The following is a 13,671-nucleotide window of genomic DNA, read 5'->3' as shown; positions in this document are numbered from 1 at the left end:
TAAGGCTGGCTTCCTCAAAGTGGTTTCTCATGGCTTCTAACAAGTATTACAAAGCCTGATGAAATCTCAACTATTTAACAGATCCAGAGGTGGCAGTTTGTATCAACAAATACATACTCATGAAATATATCAACAGATTTTTAAAAACATCTTTTCATCAACCCTAATGAAAACCATCAACAAGTTATTTCATATAAGAATTACTAGAAAAGCACTTAAGAACCCATGCAGGGAACTCATAAATATTTTCAACAAGGGTGTCAACACAATTAAAAGAACAATATTTCCAAAAAATGGTACTGGGACAAATGGTTATCTAGTATGCAACAAAATAAAGCTGTAACTCTACACATACACAAACATTAATTCAAAATGGATCAAAGACTTAAATGAAGAAACTAGAACTATAAAACTAGGAGGAAAAAAATGTAAGTAAATCTTCATTACTCTAGGCTAGGCAATGTTTCTTAGATATAACACTAAAAGCATATGCAATAAAAGAAAAAGTGAACTTGGGCAGCCCCGGTGGCTCAGCAGTTTAGCGCCACCTTCGGCCCAGGGCGTGATCCTGGAGACCTGGTATGGAGTCCCAAGGTCTGGCTCCCTGCACAGAGCCTGCTTCTCCCTCTGCCTGTGTCTCTGACTCTCAAATAAACAAACAAACAAACCAACAAACAGATAATAACAAGTAATGTGGAGAATGAAGAAATTAGAACCTGAATTTGTAGCAGGAATGTTACGTTGTCCAGCAGCTTTGCAGTCTGGCAGTTCCCAAAAAGGTTGAATTTAGAATCACTATGGAACCCAACAATTCCACTTCCAGGTACATACCCAAAAGAAATGAAAACATATATCTCCCCAAAATCTTGTGCAACAATATTCAAAGCATTATTCATGATAGACAAAAAATGTGCATCAACTGATAAATGAATAAAATAAAACGTGTATAAATAAAATGTAATATTAAGGAATAAAAAGAAACAAAGTAAAAGAAAAAAAGTACTAACACATGCTACAACATGGGTGACCCTTGAAAACATTATGCTAAATGAAAAATACCAGGCACAAAAGACCATGTTATAGGATTCCATTTTACATAAAAATGTCCAGACTGGGGCGCCTGGGTAGCTCAGTGGTTGAGCATCTGCCTTTGGCTGAGGGCGTGATCCCAGAGTCCTGAGATGGAGTCCCACATCAGGCTCCCTGCAGGGAGTCTGCTTCTCCCTCTGCCCATGTCTCTGCCTTTCTCTCTCTCTGTCTCTCACGAATAAATAAGATCTATAAATAAATAAATAAATAAATAAATAAACAAACAAACAAACAAACAAACAAACAAACAGACCAGGCAAATGTATAGAGAACAGAGTAAATTAGTGGTTGCTGAGGGCTTGCAGTAGAGGAAAGACAAAAGGAGGGGAATGGGGATTAACTGTTAACAGGTATGGAGCAGCTTCAAAAAGCTACTTTTTAAAAAGCAAAAGCTTACAAAAGTATATCTTTTTTTTTTTTAATTTTTATTTATTTATGATAGTCACAAACAGAGAGAGAGAGAGGCAGAGACACAGGCAGAGGGAGAAGCAGGCTCCATGCACCGGGAGCCCGACGTGGGATTCGATCCCGGGTCTCCAGGATCGCGCCCTGGGCCAAAGGCAGGCGCCAAACCGCTGCGCCACCCAGGGATCCCAAGTATATCTTTTTAATATCAACTTTCTTTTTAGTATCAACTTTAGAAAGTATGTGCCTCTAGGAAAAGTAAGAAATAACCTATATTTAGATTTAGAAAATCTGCACACATGTTCTCCTTCACAACTGCCCCAGCCACCTTTACAGTAGAAAGTAATAGGTAGTTCTGTAAACTAATTTAAAGAACATGTTCTCATGTGAGATAAACAAGGCACCACCTCAACAACTAGAGTAAAATTTTAGAAACAAAATCCCAACTAGTCATTTATATTTTTCACAAAGAATTATAATCATTTTGCCCTACAAAGGACACAACTAAATATTCACAGTACTCCAAATAGGACAATTGTAAAAATGCAGCTTAAAAAACAAAATATTTTCTTTAAATATAATACTAAGATGATTTTACCATGCTTATCTACTGCATATTGTATTTTTCATGTACATTTACTCTATCACAAAAGGGAAGAAAACTGAACCCTAGCAAGATGCATGCATCATCTGCTCTACTGTCATGGCAACCAGATGGGAGTTCCGACTTCCTTCCAGCTGCTATTTCTTTTGAGCAGAGAAAAGGACAAGTAAACTTCACATTTGGCAGGAAAAGAAGTCCTTTCCTTTATTATCAACCTAAATGGCAACTGACACTAATTTTAAGAAATTAATTCATTCAATTCATCTGGAACTAAAATATAGAGAAAAAGAAGTTCCAAATGAATTTCTCCTAGGAACATTCAATAAAGTCAAATTTTGTTTTCTTTCTTCTCTATGTCCACCACCTGATCTAAAACTCACTCTCTTCTTCCCTCCCTATCTCCCTCCCTCCTCCTTATTCTTTCTTTTTTTTTAAGATTTTATTTATTCATGAGAGACACAGAGAGGGGGGTGGGGCGGCAGAGACATAGGCAGAAGGAGAAGCGACTCCCGCAGACTCCCTGCGTGAGTCGGACGTGGGACTCAACCCCAGGACTCCAGGATCACAGCCTGGGCCCGAGGCAGGTGCTAAACCACTGGGCCACCCAGGCGTCCCCTTACTCTCCCATTCTTGATGGTAAATTATTAGCCAGAGAAATATGCAGTCTGCCACTTCTGCTTAAGGACAGAATTAATCAATACATACTTTCTCTCAAAATAGCCTACCCAAAAAGCATTCCTATAAGACTGGTAAAGCCGCACGGCTAAAGGGACAAAACCCATAATGATTTCATGTATTCCTCCCTAATGAAAAAACTTCCAAACTTTGGGTAAATCAAACCTGAATGTTAAGTGTCTGCTGTGGTAGGCCAACTTCTAAAACTGAGTCCCAGTGAGCCTCAGCCTTCTGTAATTCCCTATTCCTCTGAATATGGGTAGATCCCATGAACAAGATACCACTTTCAACATTATATTTATTATGTTACAAGGCAACTAGGCAGCTATGCTGGGTGGGCTTGACCTAATTACATGAGCTTTTTAAAACTCTACTTTTTAAAAGAGTTTTCTCTGGCTGGTTACAGAAGTCAAAGAGACATGCTCCAGCTGGTCGAGAAGTAAGCACACAACCATGTTGTGAACTGGCCATCAGGTCCACATACCAAGGAATTTCAAGTGACCTCTGGGAGTGAGCTCAGTGCCCAGCCAGCAGCTAGAAGGACTAACGAGGAGTTCAATGCAAGTGAGTTCTGCCAATGACCAGTGATCTTGGAAGAGTGCTCTGAGCCCCAACAGAGAACCGTAGTCTTGGCCAACAGCTTGATTTCAGTCCAGTGAGAATCCAGCCATGCTGTGCAGCCCTAATTTCTGACCTACAGAACTATGAGCTAATAAATGCGTATTGTTTTAGGCTACTAAGTGTGTGGTAATTTGTAACACAGCAATAGAAAATGAATAATGAAGGGATCCCTGGGTGGCGCAGCGGTTTGGCGCCTGCCTTTGGCCCAGGGCGCGATCCTGGAGACCCGGGATCGAATCCCACATCGGGCTCCCGGTACATGGAGCCTGCTTCTCCCTCTGCCTGTGTCTCTGCCTCTCTCTCTCTCTCTCTCTCTCTGTGACTATCATAAACAAATAAAAATTAAAAAAAAAATAAAATAAAAACTTAAAAAAAAAAAGAAAATGAATAATGAATACAGCTGCCAAGTAAGTTCTCAGTAAGAGAGCAGTCCACGTGAATTTATCAGATTTTGGCCACAACAGTGAGGCCTGGGTTTTTTTAAATAATTAAAATGGCCAGTGGAATTAAGCTGAGTATTCAAGAATGGAAATCAATTCTTTTTTGGGCATAGACAGGTAAAACAAAAAACAAAATGTATGCCCCAAATTCAAACAGAAACAGTCATAATTCCAAGCCAGAACGTTTAGACCTTATTTTCTAAGACTACATTGTTTCTAGAATATGGGGCACAATCAACTAAAAGTTGATGATGATATAAGTAAATAGACCTGCTTCCCAAATTATCAACATTTTAGATAAGAAAGGAGTTAACTGTTTAATCACCTCACAACATATATATGACAGAGCTACATACTTCTTATGCCACTGGTACCGTGAATATTTTATAATACATTTGTGAGACCTGGGGGAAATCTGAAGTGGAAAAAGAAAGACTTTTCTTTTTTTCTTAAACTTGGAAATGTTTAAGCCAGAGTTCAGAGGCATCTAAAGAGACATCTACTGATTCCACAAACAGAACAGCATCTAGAAAGTTTCCAGGGAGCCCAGCATTGAGGGATACACAGTCTTGCAAAAAGGGGAAAAATGCAGGTCAACATGAATACATGAGCACTAGCAACAGCTCTACAGGTATTGTTACGGAAGAGGAGATGGCAGAGAGCTGGGCCAGAAACTTCTGCATACTGGGAGTGATCTTAAGAGACTAACACGATGAGGAATGGATGGTGGGAGTAGCAGATAGGGAGGAAGCCCAAGGCCCAGGCAACAAGGTGACTGGAAGCACAAAGGCATAAAAGAGTCTTGGCTGTGGTGTGGCTGGAGACAGGAAAGAGGTTCTGCTGCAATCAGCTCACAAAGGAAGGCCCCACAGCACTGCTCCAAGGAGTCTGGGCTCTATCCTTACAGCAAGTAGGAGACGCTGAAATGTAAGAGATTTGCTTTATGCAAAGAACTGGCATGTGGAATGGGTAGAAAAGATAAAAGCAGGAAGCAAGTAGTGAGGAGACCAGAGATGAAATGATAAAACCATAAACTTAGAACTTGGTAATTCAATTGCTGGAGGTGGGTCTTTCCTTCCTAGGTTTCTGGTAGTAACATAATGTTACCATTAATTTGGATGGAGAACAGAGCCAGAAGGAGGACGAAGGGCTTTCAGAGAAAACTTACTTCTCTTTTAGTTTATCTCAGTTTGAGAGGACTATGGGACGCCCAGCAGTGTAGGAATACAGTGGGTTGCTTGGTGTGTAGAATCTATAGCTAAAAAATCAAGATTTGGGCTGTAAATAGAAGTAGAGGTCATGAGCAAGCAGATGGTAGCTACAGCCTTTTCAAGCACATGAGAATACCAAGGAGAAATGAACAAAAAAGCACCCAAGGCAGAGCACCAGTTAATAATCCATAGCAATAACCATAATATAATCGCCAATATAAATCCCATGTATTTTACATACATTTTTAAAGAATATACATATGTATAAAAACCTCCTATAAACCTACCTTTAAAAAAAATAAATAAACCTACCTTTTACATTAAGATGAGCTATACACTAAAAAAAACAAGAAGAAAAAAACTAGCAAACCTAGGACCCATTTATGCTATCTACAAGTTCTGTTTTTGGCCAATATGAAGTCAAATGGGTACAGGATAAATTGCTACAAATAAAGAACTGTCTACTGAGACTTGTAGGTTGATGAAACTTACTATAACCACTCATGATTGCCTCATGCTACTCAGGAAATAATGCAACATATACCACTTCAGACAAGGCTTCTGCAAAGTTCCATAAGTTCTAAATCTAAAAGCAACTGCAATTATACAATTCAGTAGCCACTAGCCAAGTCAATTAAAACTGAGTAAAATTTAAAACTCAGTTCTTTAGTCATCTAGCTTCATTTCAAGCACTCAACAGTCACATACAGCAGGTGGCTATGGTATTAGGCAGTGCAAATTCAGAACATTTTCATCACCACAGAAAGTTCAACTGTACAACACTGCTATATGCAATATTCTAGCAGCATGAACTTCTTCCAGCATATCATTATTTTTAATAGGTAAATATGATTAACTAAAAGAGTATGGAACATTCTTCTATACAGCCCACTACTAGAAGTTTGAAAAATAAGCTGTATGGGACACCTGGGTGGCTCGGCGGTTTGGCGCCTGCCTTCAGCCCATGGAGTGATCCTGGAGACCTGGGATTGAGTCCCGCATGGGGCGCCCTGCATGGAGCCTGCTTCTCCCTCTGCCTGTGTCTCTGCCTCTCTCTGTGTCAGAAAGAAAGAAAATAAGAAAGGAAGAAAGTAAAGGAAGAAAAAAAGAAAAGAAAAGAAAAGAAAAGAAAAGAAAAGAAAAGAAAAGAAAAGAAAAGAAAAGAAAAGAAAAGAAAAGAAAAGAAAAGGAAGAAGAAAAGGAAGAAAAGAAAAGAAAAAAGAAAAAGAAAAAGAAAGAAAAGAAAAGAAAAGAAAAGAAAAGAAAAGAAAAGAAAAGAAAAGAAAAGAAAAGAAGGTGTAAAATTATAAACAGGGAGGGTATGGAACCAGGCACCTAGGATTAGCCAATGAGATGGACTTGGGATACCTTATCTTGTATGTCTTCAGATTAGAGGGGAAATCCTCCCTGAGTATTTGTGATCTCATGCTTCTCCACATGCAGAGTTAGCATTTGAATTTACTGTCATACCTACCCCATCCTGGAAATTTACCCAAGAAATTTAGAGTGCTTCTAGGTCATTGCCATCTGAAGGCTCCTAGAAGAAGTAAAAACAAATCTTCTTGGGAGAAATGTACCCTCAATCAGGGCTCCTTGGGATTCTCAGTGATTAAGCCTGTGGAAATGTAATTTAACAATTTTTTTTTCAAATCATCATATAAATAAGGAAACAACACTCTATGAGCAAGCCAAAGGAAATAATCAACAAAAAGAGATTTCAGATACTGTATTTTGTAATATAGAATATAAAATAAGTATGTCCATAATGTTGATAGAAATAAAGGATGGAAACTAAAACATGAGCAGGGGGAAAAAAAACCTTAAAATACATTGAATTGATTAGACCATAAACAGACCGGAAGACGGATCTAAAAAAATCACCTAGAAAAGATCACAGGAAAGATAGTGAGACTGAAAATATGAAAGAAAGACTAAGACCTGGAGTAGAGAGTGAGAAGGTCTAACCTATGTAATATTTGGGTTCTTGAAAAAGGGAGAAAATGGAGGAGGGACACTATTAGAAGAAATAAGAGCTAAGAATTCTCCAGAACTTATTAAAAACGTAAGTTCTCAGATTGGGAAAGCATAAAGTGTGCCAGATAAAAAGAAGTCAAAATAGAATAAAACTGAAGAACCTTAAAACAAAGATTTAAAAAAAAAAAAAAAGGAGGAAAAACAGCCAGATTTCCTACGCAGAATGACAATCGCACACTGAACCTCTCAAAAGAAAGAACTCAATTTGCCAAACAACAGTAGTGTGAGATCATTTAAGTGTTAAGAGCCAGTAACTATATTCTCAGCTGTATAATTGGCTAAAGAAAATATATACATCAGCACACCCACTGGGATGAGTCCTCTCTGCTCCTGATACTCTGAGATGGAAAGCACACCAGTGCCGCCAGGGTCGGGGGTGGTACCAACTGCAAAGGGGCACAAGGCAACTTGTGGTGCCCATCAGTATTACCTCACCATTGTGGTTCTCACTACACCATGTATGTGTACATTGGTCACAACTCTGAACTGTATACCTTAAACTGGTAAATTTTTACTTGATGTAAATTATACATTAATAAAGCTGATGGGGGAGAGGGGAAGACCATCACTGCTGCCAAGGAGTTTCCCCTGTGAAATGCTCTTAACACAAGCTCCCATCATACCCCAGCTAGTTAAGGTCTGGTGCTCTTCACTACCAAATATACTGCCCACCCTTCAGTTATTGACATCGACAGACAGGACAATCGGTCCTGACCTCTGCCACCTAGGTTCAGATGACTTGCTACCTTCTAAGAAAAGGGGAAGAAACCAAAACTTCAGAGTTGAACACAGAAGAGGCTTACCTAAGGTGGAACAGAAATTCAAAACATAAGGCGGTGCTAAGGCTGGCACCCATGAAAGCAAATACTACAAATGACGGTCTCTTGCATTCACAGACAACGCAGTCCCATTTCAGTGCCAGTTTATCCAATAACTGAAGACTGTCTTGAAAAACATCAAACTCACAGCTGTGACAGGGCAAGGACTAAAGAACTCTTAGTCCGAGCACCTCACCAACTCAGATCAAATAGAATGCAGAGACTGGGATATTCTCTCCCCTTCCCTGTGTCATAAATTTTGTGATTCTATCCTGCAGTTCCAAGTTCTGCTTGATTTCCCAAGTAGTGGGAAAGTACCTCATTTATGTGTTCAAGAAATATTTACTGAACTCGATTTTATTGCTAAAATGAGTAAAATATGTATCTTTATTCATGAACCAGAAGTATAATAGATTATATCAGACAGGTGTAAAAATAAAAATATAAAACAAGGCAGACATTGGTCTGAAAAGATTGTTTGCTTAATTAACTCACAAGGTATTCAAGTTATACAGATTTCCAATACTGTTATAAGGTCCAGGGGATACAATAACAAGAACAAAACATGCAACAATGTTCTCTGGTCAGGTGGGTCCCAAGGAACGCTTAGAGAAAAGAGTAACAATTGAGGTTCACCGGTGAGGAAGAAAAAGTGGTAGCTAGGGAAAGGACTCTCAGGGCAAGAGAATTGTGTGAATGACCATACGTATGACAGCAGGAAAAGGCTTGTTCAGTTTTGCTGGCGTATAAGGTACCCACAGGAGAATACTGGCAGAAATCCTATGAAGAGGGACGCCTGGGTGGCTCAGTGGTTGAGCGTCTGCCTTCAGCTGAGGGTGTGATCCCGGAGTTCTGGGATCGAGTCCCACATCGGGCTCCCCGTGTCTCTGCCCCTCATGAATAAATAAATAAAACCTTTAAAAGAAAATTAAAAAAAAATCCTATGAAGAAAGGTTAGGACCAGATTTTGACACCCTTGAAGGATGTTGAGTTTATTTCTGGTAAGATATAAATGCCATGCAACGTTTAATCTGTTTTTATTTTAGAAGATGTAACACAACAGTTCTTAAAGAAGATTATATACACCAAAATCAATGGGGAAGGTTTTTCAAAAAAAAAAAAAAAAGGCCTAAAACCAGGAGACTGTGACTCAGTAGGTCTGGAATGTGTCCTGGACACTAGTCACTAGGAGACTGGTACACACCCACGGTTAGGAATCACTGCTATAAGGAGTCATTATTGCCTCTAACAGGTGTCTACCAGTAATGCACTCAAATGTGCTTATGATTCACAGTTGACTGCTGAACAATGTGGGTGATAGGGTCATCAACTTCTGTGCAGTACAAAATCTGCGTGTAATTTCTGACTCCCCAAAAACTTGACTACTGCTGACCAGAAGCTTTACTTGTAACACAGTCAATTAACAGATATTTTCTATGTTACACTTATTATAATATTGTATTCTTACAATAACGAAAGCTGGGACAAAAATATCAAAATCATAAGGAAAATACATTTACAGTACTATATTATACTTTAAAAAAAAAAAGATCTGTGCAAGTTGACCTGTGCAGTTCAAACCCATGTCATTCAAGGGTCAACTGTACAGGCAAATAGATACAAACAGACATAAACAAAGAAAGGCTGATACAAATAAAAAATTATAATCCTCCAAAAGACCTCAGGAAATGTACCTACCCTTTAATCAATGCATATTTTTAATTTTTAAAAATTTTTAAAGATTTTATTTATTTATGAGAAAGAGAGAGAGAGAGAGAGAGGCAGAGACACAGGCAGAGGGAGAAGCAGGCCCCATGCAGGGAGCCCAATGTGGGACTCGATCCCAGGACTCCAGGATCATGCCCTGAGCTGAAGGCCGGGGCTAGACCGCTGAGCCACCCAGGGATCCACAATGCATATTTTTAAAAATGTTTCTTCTCTAATCACAGTCTGTTTTCAATCACTCCAAGTAAAAGCAACTTTTCGTTAATTCCGTTAAAGTATAAATACTTAAATCCTTATGTTTTAAAGTTAAAACTCAGAAACCATAGCTAAAGAATGTCTAATTTAAACATGTCTGATTAATGGCATATGCTTTTCCTGTCTTTCCAATAATAATTAAAAAAAGAAAACAAGAAAACCCACAAGAATAAAGAAAGCGAAAATTGAGGAAGAGTAACAAGAAATTCAACAATGTTCATAGAAAACAGTGAATGGAGGAGATAACCAGCAGGAAGAACATAAGCAGCTACAACCACAAGTCACTGCAGACATAGACACTGACCAGAAACCTGTCCAGCCTGGAATCACAGGAGCCTCAACACTAGGACGGGGGCAGGGGTAGGGGTGGGGGTGGGGGGTCTGCGGGATACACAGAGAACAGCTGGATGGAGCCCGGGCTCGCTCTCACCCTCAGAGTAGCCAGATTACAACTGCTCCTGAGGTGAAGACTAGACATTATGGAGACACTAGGCACAGAGGACACGGTACGGTATGAAAAGGGAGGATCTCAGACTCCTTCATCCCAAAGGATCTTGCTCCCAAAACACAAGCCCAGCTCCTCCCTCTTCCCCTGAGCAGGAGTCTAGAGAATTCTTTATCGGAGAAACTGATTAGCCCCACCCAGGCCAAAGTCACTTACAATTACAATAGGATTTTTTTTCTCATCCTTCTCTTCATGCTTTTTCTGCGATATGTAAGAAGAGCATTAGCGTGTCACCCATGGTATTCTCCCCTGATGACAGTCAATCAACAACTCAAGCCAGGTTCCTTCCAGTCTCTCCAGGGCTGGGTGGTGGGTGACTCTCATCAAGGTAAGATGCTATAGTAGATGACCAAGGACAAGAGCTCAGCCTTAGTGTCTATGTACCTTACACAGGTGCTTACTAAGACAGACAATTAAATATATGCTGAAAGAAAAGTCAAAACTGAAAAGGTTTATACCTGCTACTTTCTAAATCATTACACCTATAATACTGATTTCCTTATCTTACAACTGATTCTGAACTTCAATGGAATCACAGAAATTTTCTGAATTAAAGAATATATTTCCTAGTCCTTTCTTTCCCCCAAATATGCAGCAAATAATGAGGTTCATTTGAAAATAAGAAAATATGTTGAAAAGATACTATTTCTATACATTAGAAATTCATGAGTAAAGAATCTCACTAATGACTCAGTCACAAACTGGTTACAAGAACAGGCGAAAATTTCCAACTAGTGTATACCTAAAGGTATACAAGCTAAATAATCTATTCATTACTACTTATTAGGGAGAATTTTAGGAACTCAAATAATAGGTTATTTAAATCCTGAAAAATTAAGTAAGATTTCGTTTAAATGATTTATGTTTTCAGGTCAGCAGACAAAAAGCTAAATACAGTCACCCCTCAAAAGACGGAGTTTAATTAATGCTTTATACACTACATGCTTGAAGTGATCTTGTTTCTCCTCGCGGAGCCATTTATAGTTGAGACAGTTTGACTTGTGATACCTAGCTAAAATATTAGCTCTTTCAGTAGTTTGTTAGTATATGAAATACATCACTAAAAGAATCCAAAACTAGCACACCATTCCAATAGAATTTTAATACAATGTTTTCACTACAATTCACCTTAACTGCTTGTGTCCATCAAGACACCAGATTCTCTGCATTAACTGTATCATCCCAGACTGGACAATTTGTTTCAATTGGTATCTTGAAATGTTTAAAATGTTTTAGAAGAACACTGTAGGAGAAACAGCAATCACAACAAGTGCCAATAGTAATCTTTTGATAATGGTGAGAAATAGAGTAGAAATTGATAAAATTATAAATCCTTAAAGTATTTGCAGTATTTAGTTGGTAGAGTCAGAAAATGAATTTCATGTGAGTGAATTAGTGTAAGAGTTTACTAATCCCGCTCACCATTTTTTGACCAAATTTAAAAGTCTCAAAATCATATTATATACTTTACAATTTATATGCTATATAGGCCTTTATATACTTGCCTTTACTCTTTGGCTCCAGACAAGCATTTCCACCAGCCTGCTGAACTGGTGCACAGAAACCTGGACATTTCTTCTAGGATCTCAAACCAACATCACGCCAAAGCCTACTTTCGCCCCAACCACACCTGTTTGTCAAGGTCAATGCCCAGAAGCATTCTTTGATGACTCCCCTGAAGCCCAATGCCGCTCCTCTTATGATACACATCCCTTAATCACACCCCTGCGCTAAACATCATTATCCGCCATCCATCTCTGATGGTCCAGGTCCCTCCCCGTTCAACCCACCTTCCTTTACCAGAGCTACCTTGTCAAATTAGAGATACAAGCTGTGCCATTTCTGGTTGAAAAGTAGTATTTCTTTTTCTTCAGATAACAAACATTTTCTTCATTAAAAATATATAAATCACAGAACTACAGAGAAACTATTTACAGTCCTAGTGTCCAGAGATAAACCATAGTATCTCCATATATATCCCCCTAACCTTTAACCATGTATACTTTACATAACTTGAGGCCATTCTTTTCATGAGCATTGTCTCCCGTCTTCAAAAACTCTCTAAATGTCATTTTATAATAGGCATAGACTACTTCATGACACCTATCTACAAAATTATATAACCATTCCTTTTTCTCAAGCCTTGAGACACTATATATAATAATGCTTAAAAATATCTTTGGTCAGACAACTTTCCCTACATCTACATTATTTTCTTGGGACACAGTCTCAGGAGTAAACTACCAGATCAAAGATTACAGGCTCCTAAAAACCAAACATACTGCCAAACTGCTGCACAGAAATCTTTTACACACTTCACTCAGCATCAGGGAGTGGCTGTACTGGTAGCCTTAACTGCTTAGGATGGGCTCTCTCGCACACACTCTACCGCAGACATTTCAGCAATAGAAGACTGTTTCCTTACAGTAACGTAGTGTTACATGCTATGCCTAAGAACAATAAAAGAATCATAATTAACGAAGTTTGTAACTCAATATTTGAAGTAAAATTTGATCTAACAATTGCTGAAGACAATATTCTAACAATTTAGTAAGCATTTTAAGCAGAAAACTTTAACAGCAAAAACACTGGTGAGTTTTAAAACGTTTTTTTAAACATACTTCAGTATCTATTCTGAGTATTGCGAACTCTTTAAACACTGTTCCCCACATTTCTTATAAGTTTTTCACCATTACTTATATTTTTGAGAGAGAACATTTTGATATAAATACAGAGCCAGAATCCATAATAATATGAATTCCAAAACATAATTCTAAAAGACTTCCACTTATATGCAACAATAGCCACATGAACAATTTACTACATAGGTCTGTGTCTGTTTCATCATGAACAAGACAGATAACGGCCCCTAACCTCCTGGAGTATTTTGCTGGATCTACACTGGAATTAGAACACAGAAGCTTCTATTTGTAATTCCAATGGTGGGAAAAGCCAGCTAAACTTTAATTACTGCCATGAGCCAGGCATTATCTAGATGCTTTCACATTTATTCAAATACACTTTAAAGACTGATTTCTTAAAAAGCACAAACAGCACAGAAGAAACTTTCACCACTGATGCATTTATTCTTTGTGCAAAATGACCCGGCTGTAAGGCGAAGTGGTTGCACTGACCTGCACACAGACCCCACAGAGGACCTGCCAGTCCAGAAAAGACATGAGACCATGATACCTCACAACCTTATCTCCACTTGCCCAGAATGGGCTCAAGGGCAATAATTTCAAAAAGATCTGTGTTTCTCTTCAGCTTAAAAAAACAAACAAAATAA

The 13,671-nt window shown here is 38.6% G+C and overlaps 1 protein-coding gene across 24 annotated transcripts in view; it reads right to left on the bottom strand.

Moving 5' to 3' along the window:
* The window catches only part of SRPK2 (SRSF protein kinase 2), a 249,376-nt gene that overhangs the window by 86,973 nt on the left and 148,732 nt on the right, over window positions 1-13,671 (bottom strand). The window contains exon 1 of one of the 24 annotated variants that reach the window (XM_025449501.3): window positions 7,883-8,038. The exons of the other annotated variants lie outside the window; for them this stretch is intronic. Within the exon in view, the coding sequence (XP_025305286.1) occupies window positions 7,883-7,935 (53 nt within the window). The 5' untranslated portion in view covers window positions 7,936-8,038. Of the gene's footprint in view, window positions 1-7,882; window positions 8,039-13,671 lie in introns of those variants that run through there. 24 annotated transcript variants of the gene reach the window in all.

Source organism: Canis lupus, chromosome 18 (genome assembly GCF_003254725.2).
Source record: "Canis lupus dingo isolate Sandy chromosome 18, ASM325472v2, whole genome shotgun sequence".
NCBI lineage: Eukaryota > Metazoa > Chordata > Mammalia > Carnivora > Canidae > Canis > Canis lupus.
The sequence above is the reverse complement of the archived record's forward strand: the minus strand, read 5'-3'. Positions and strand labels throughout refer to the sequence as shown.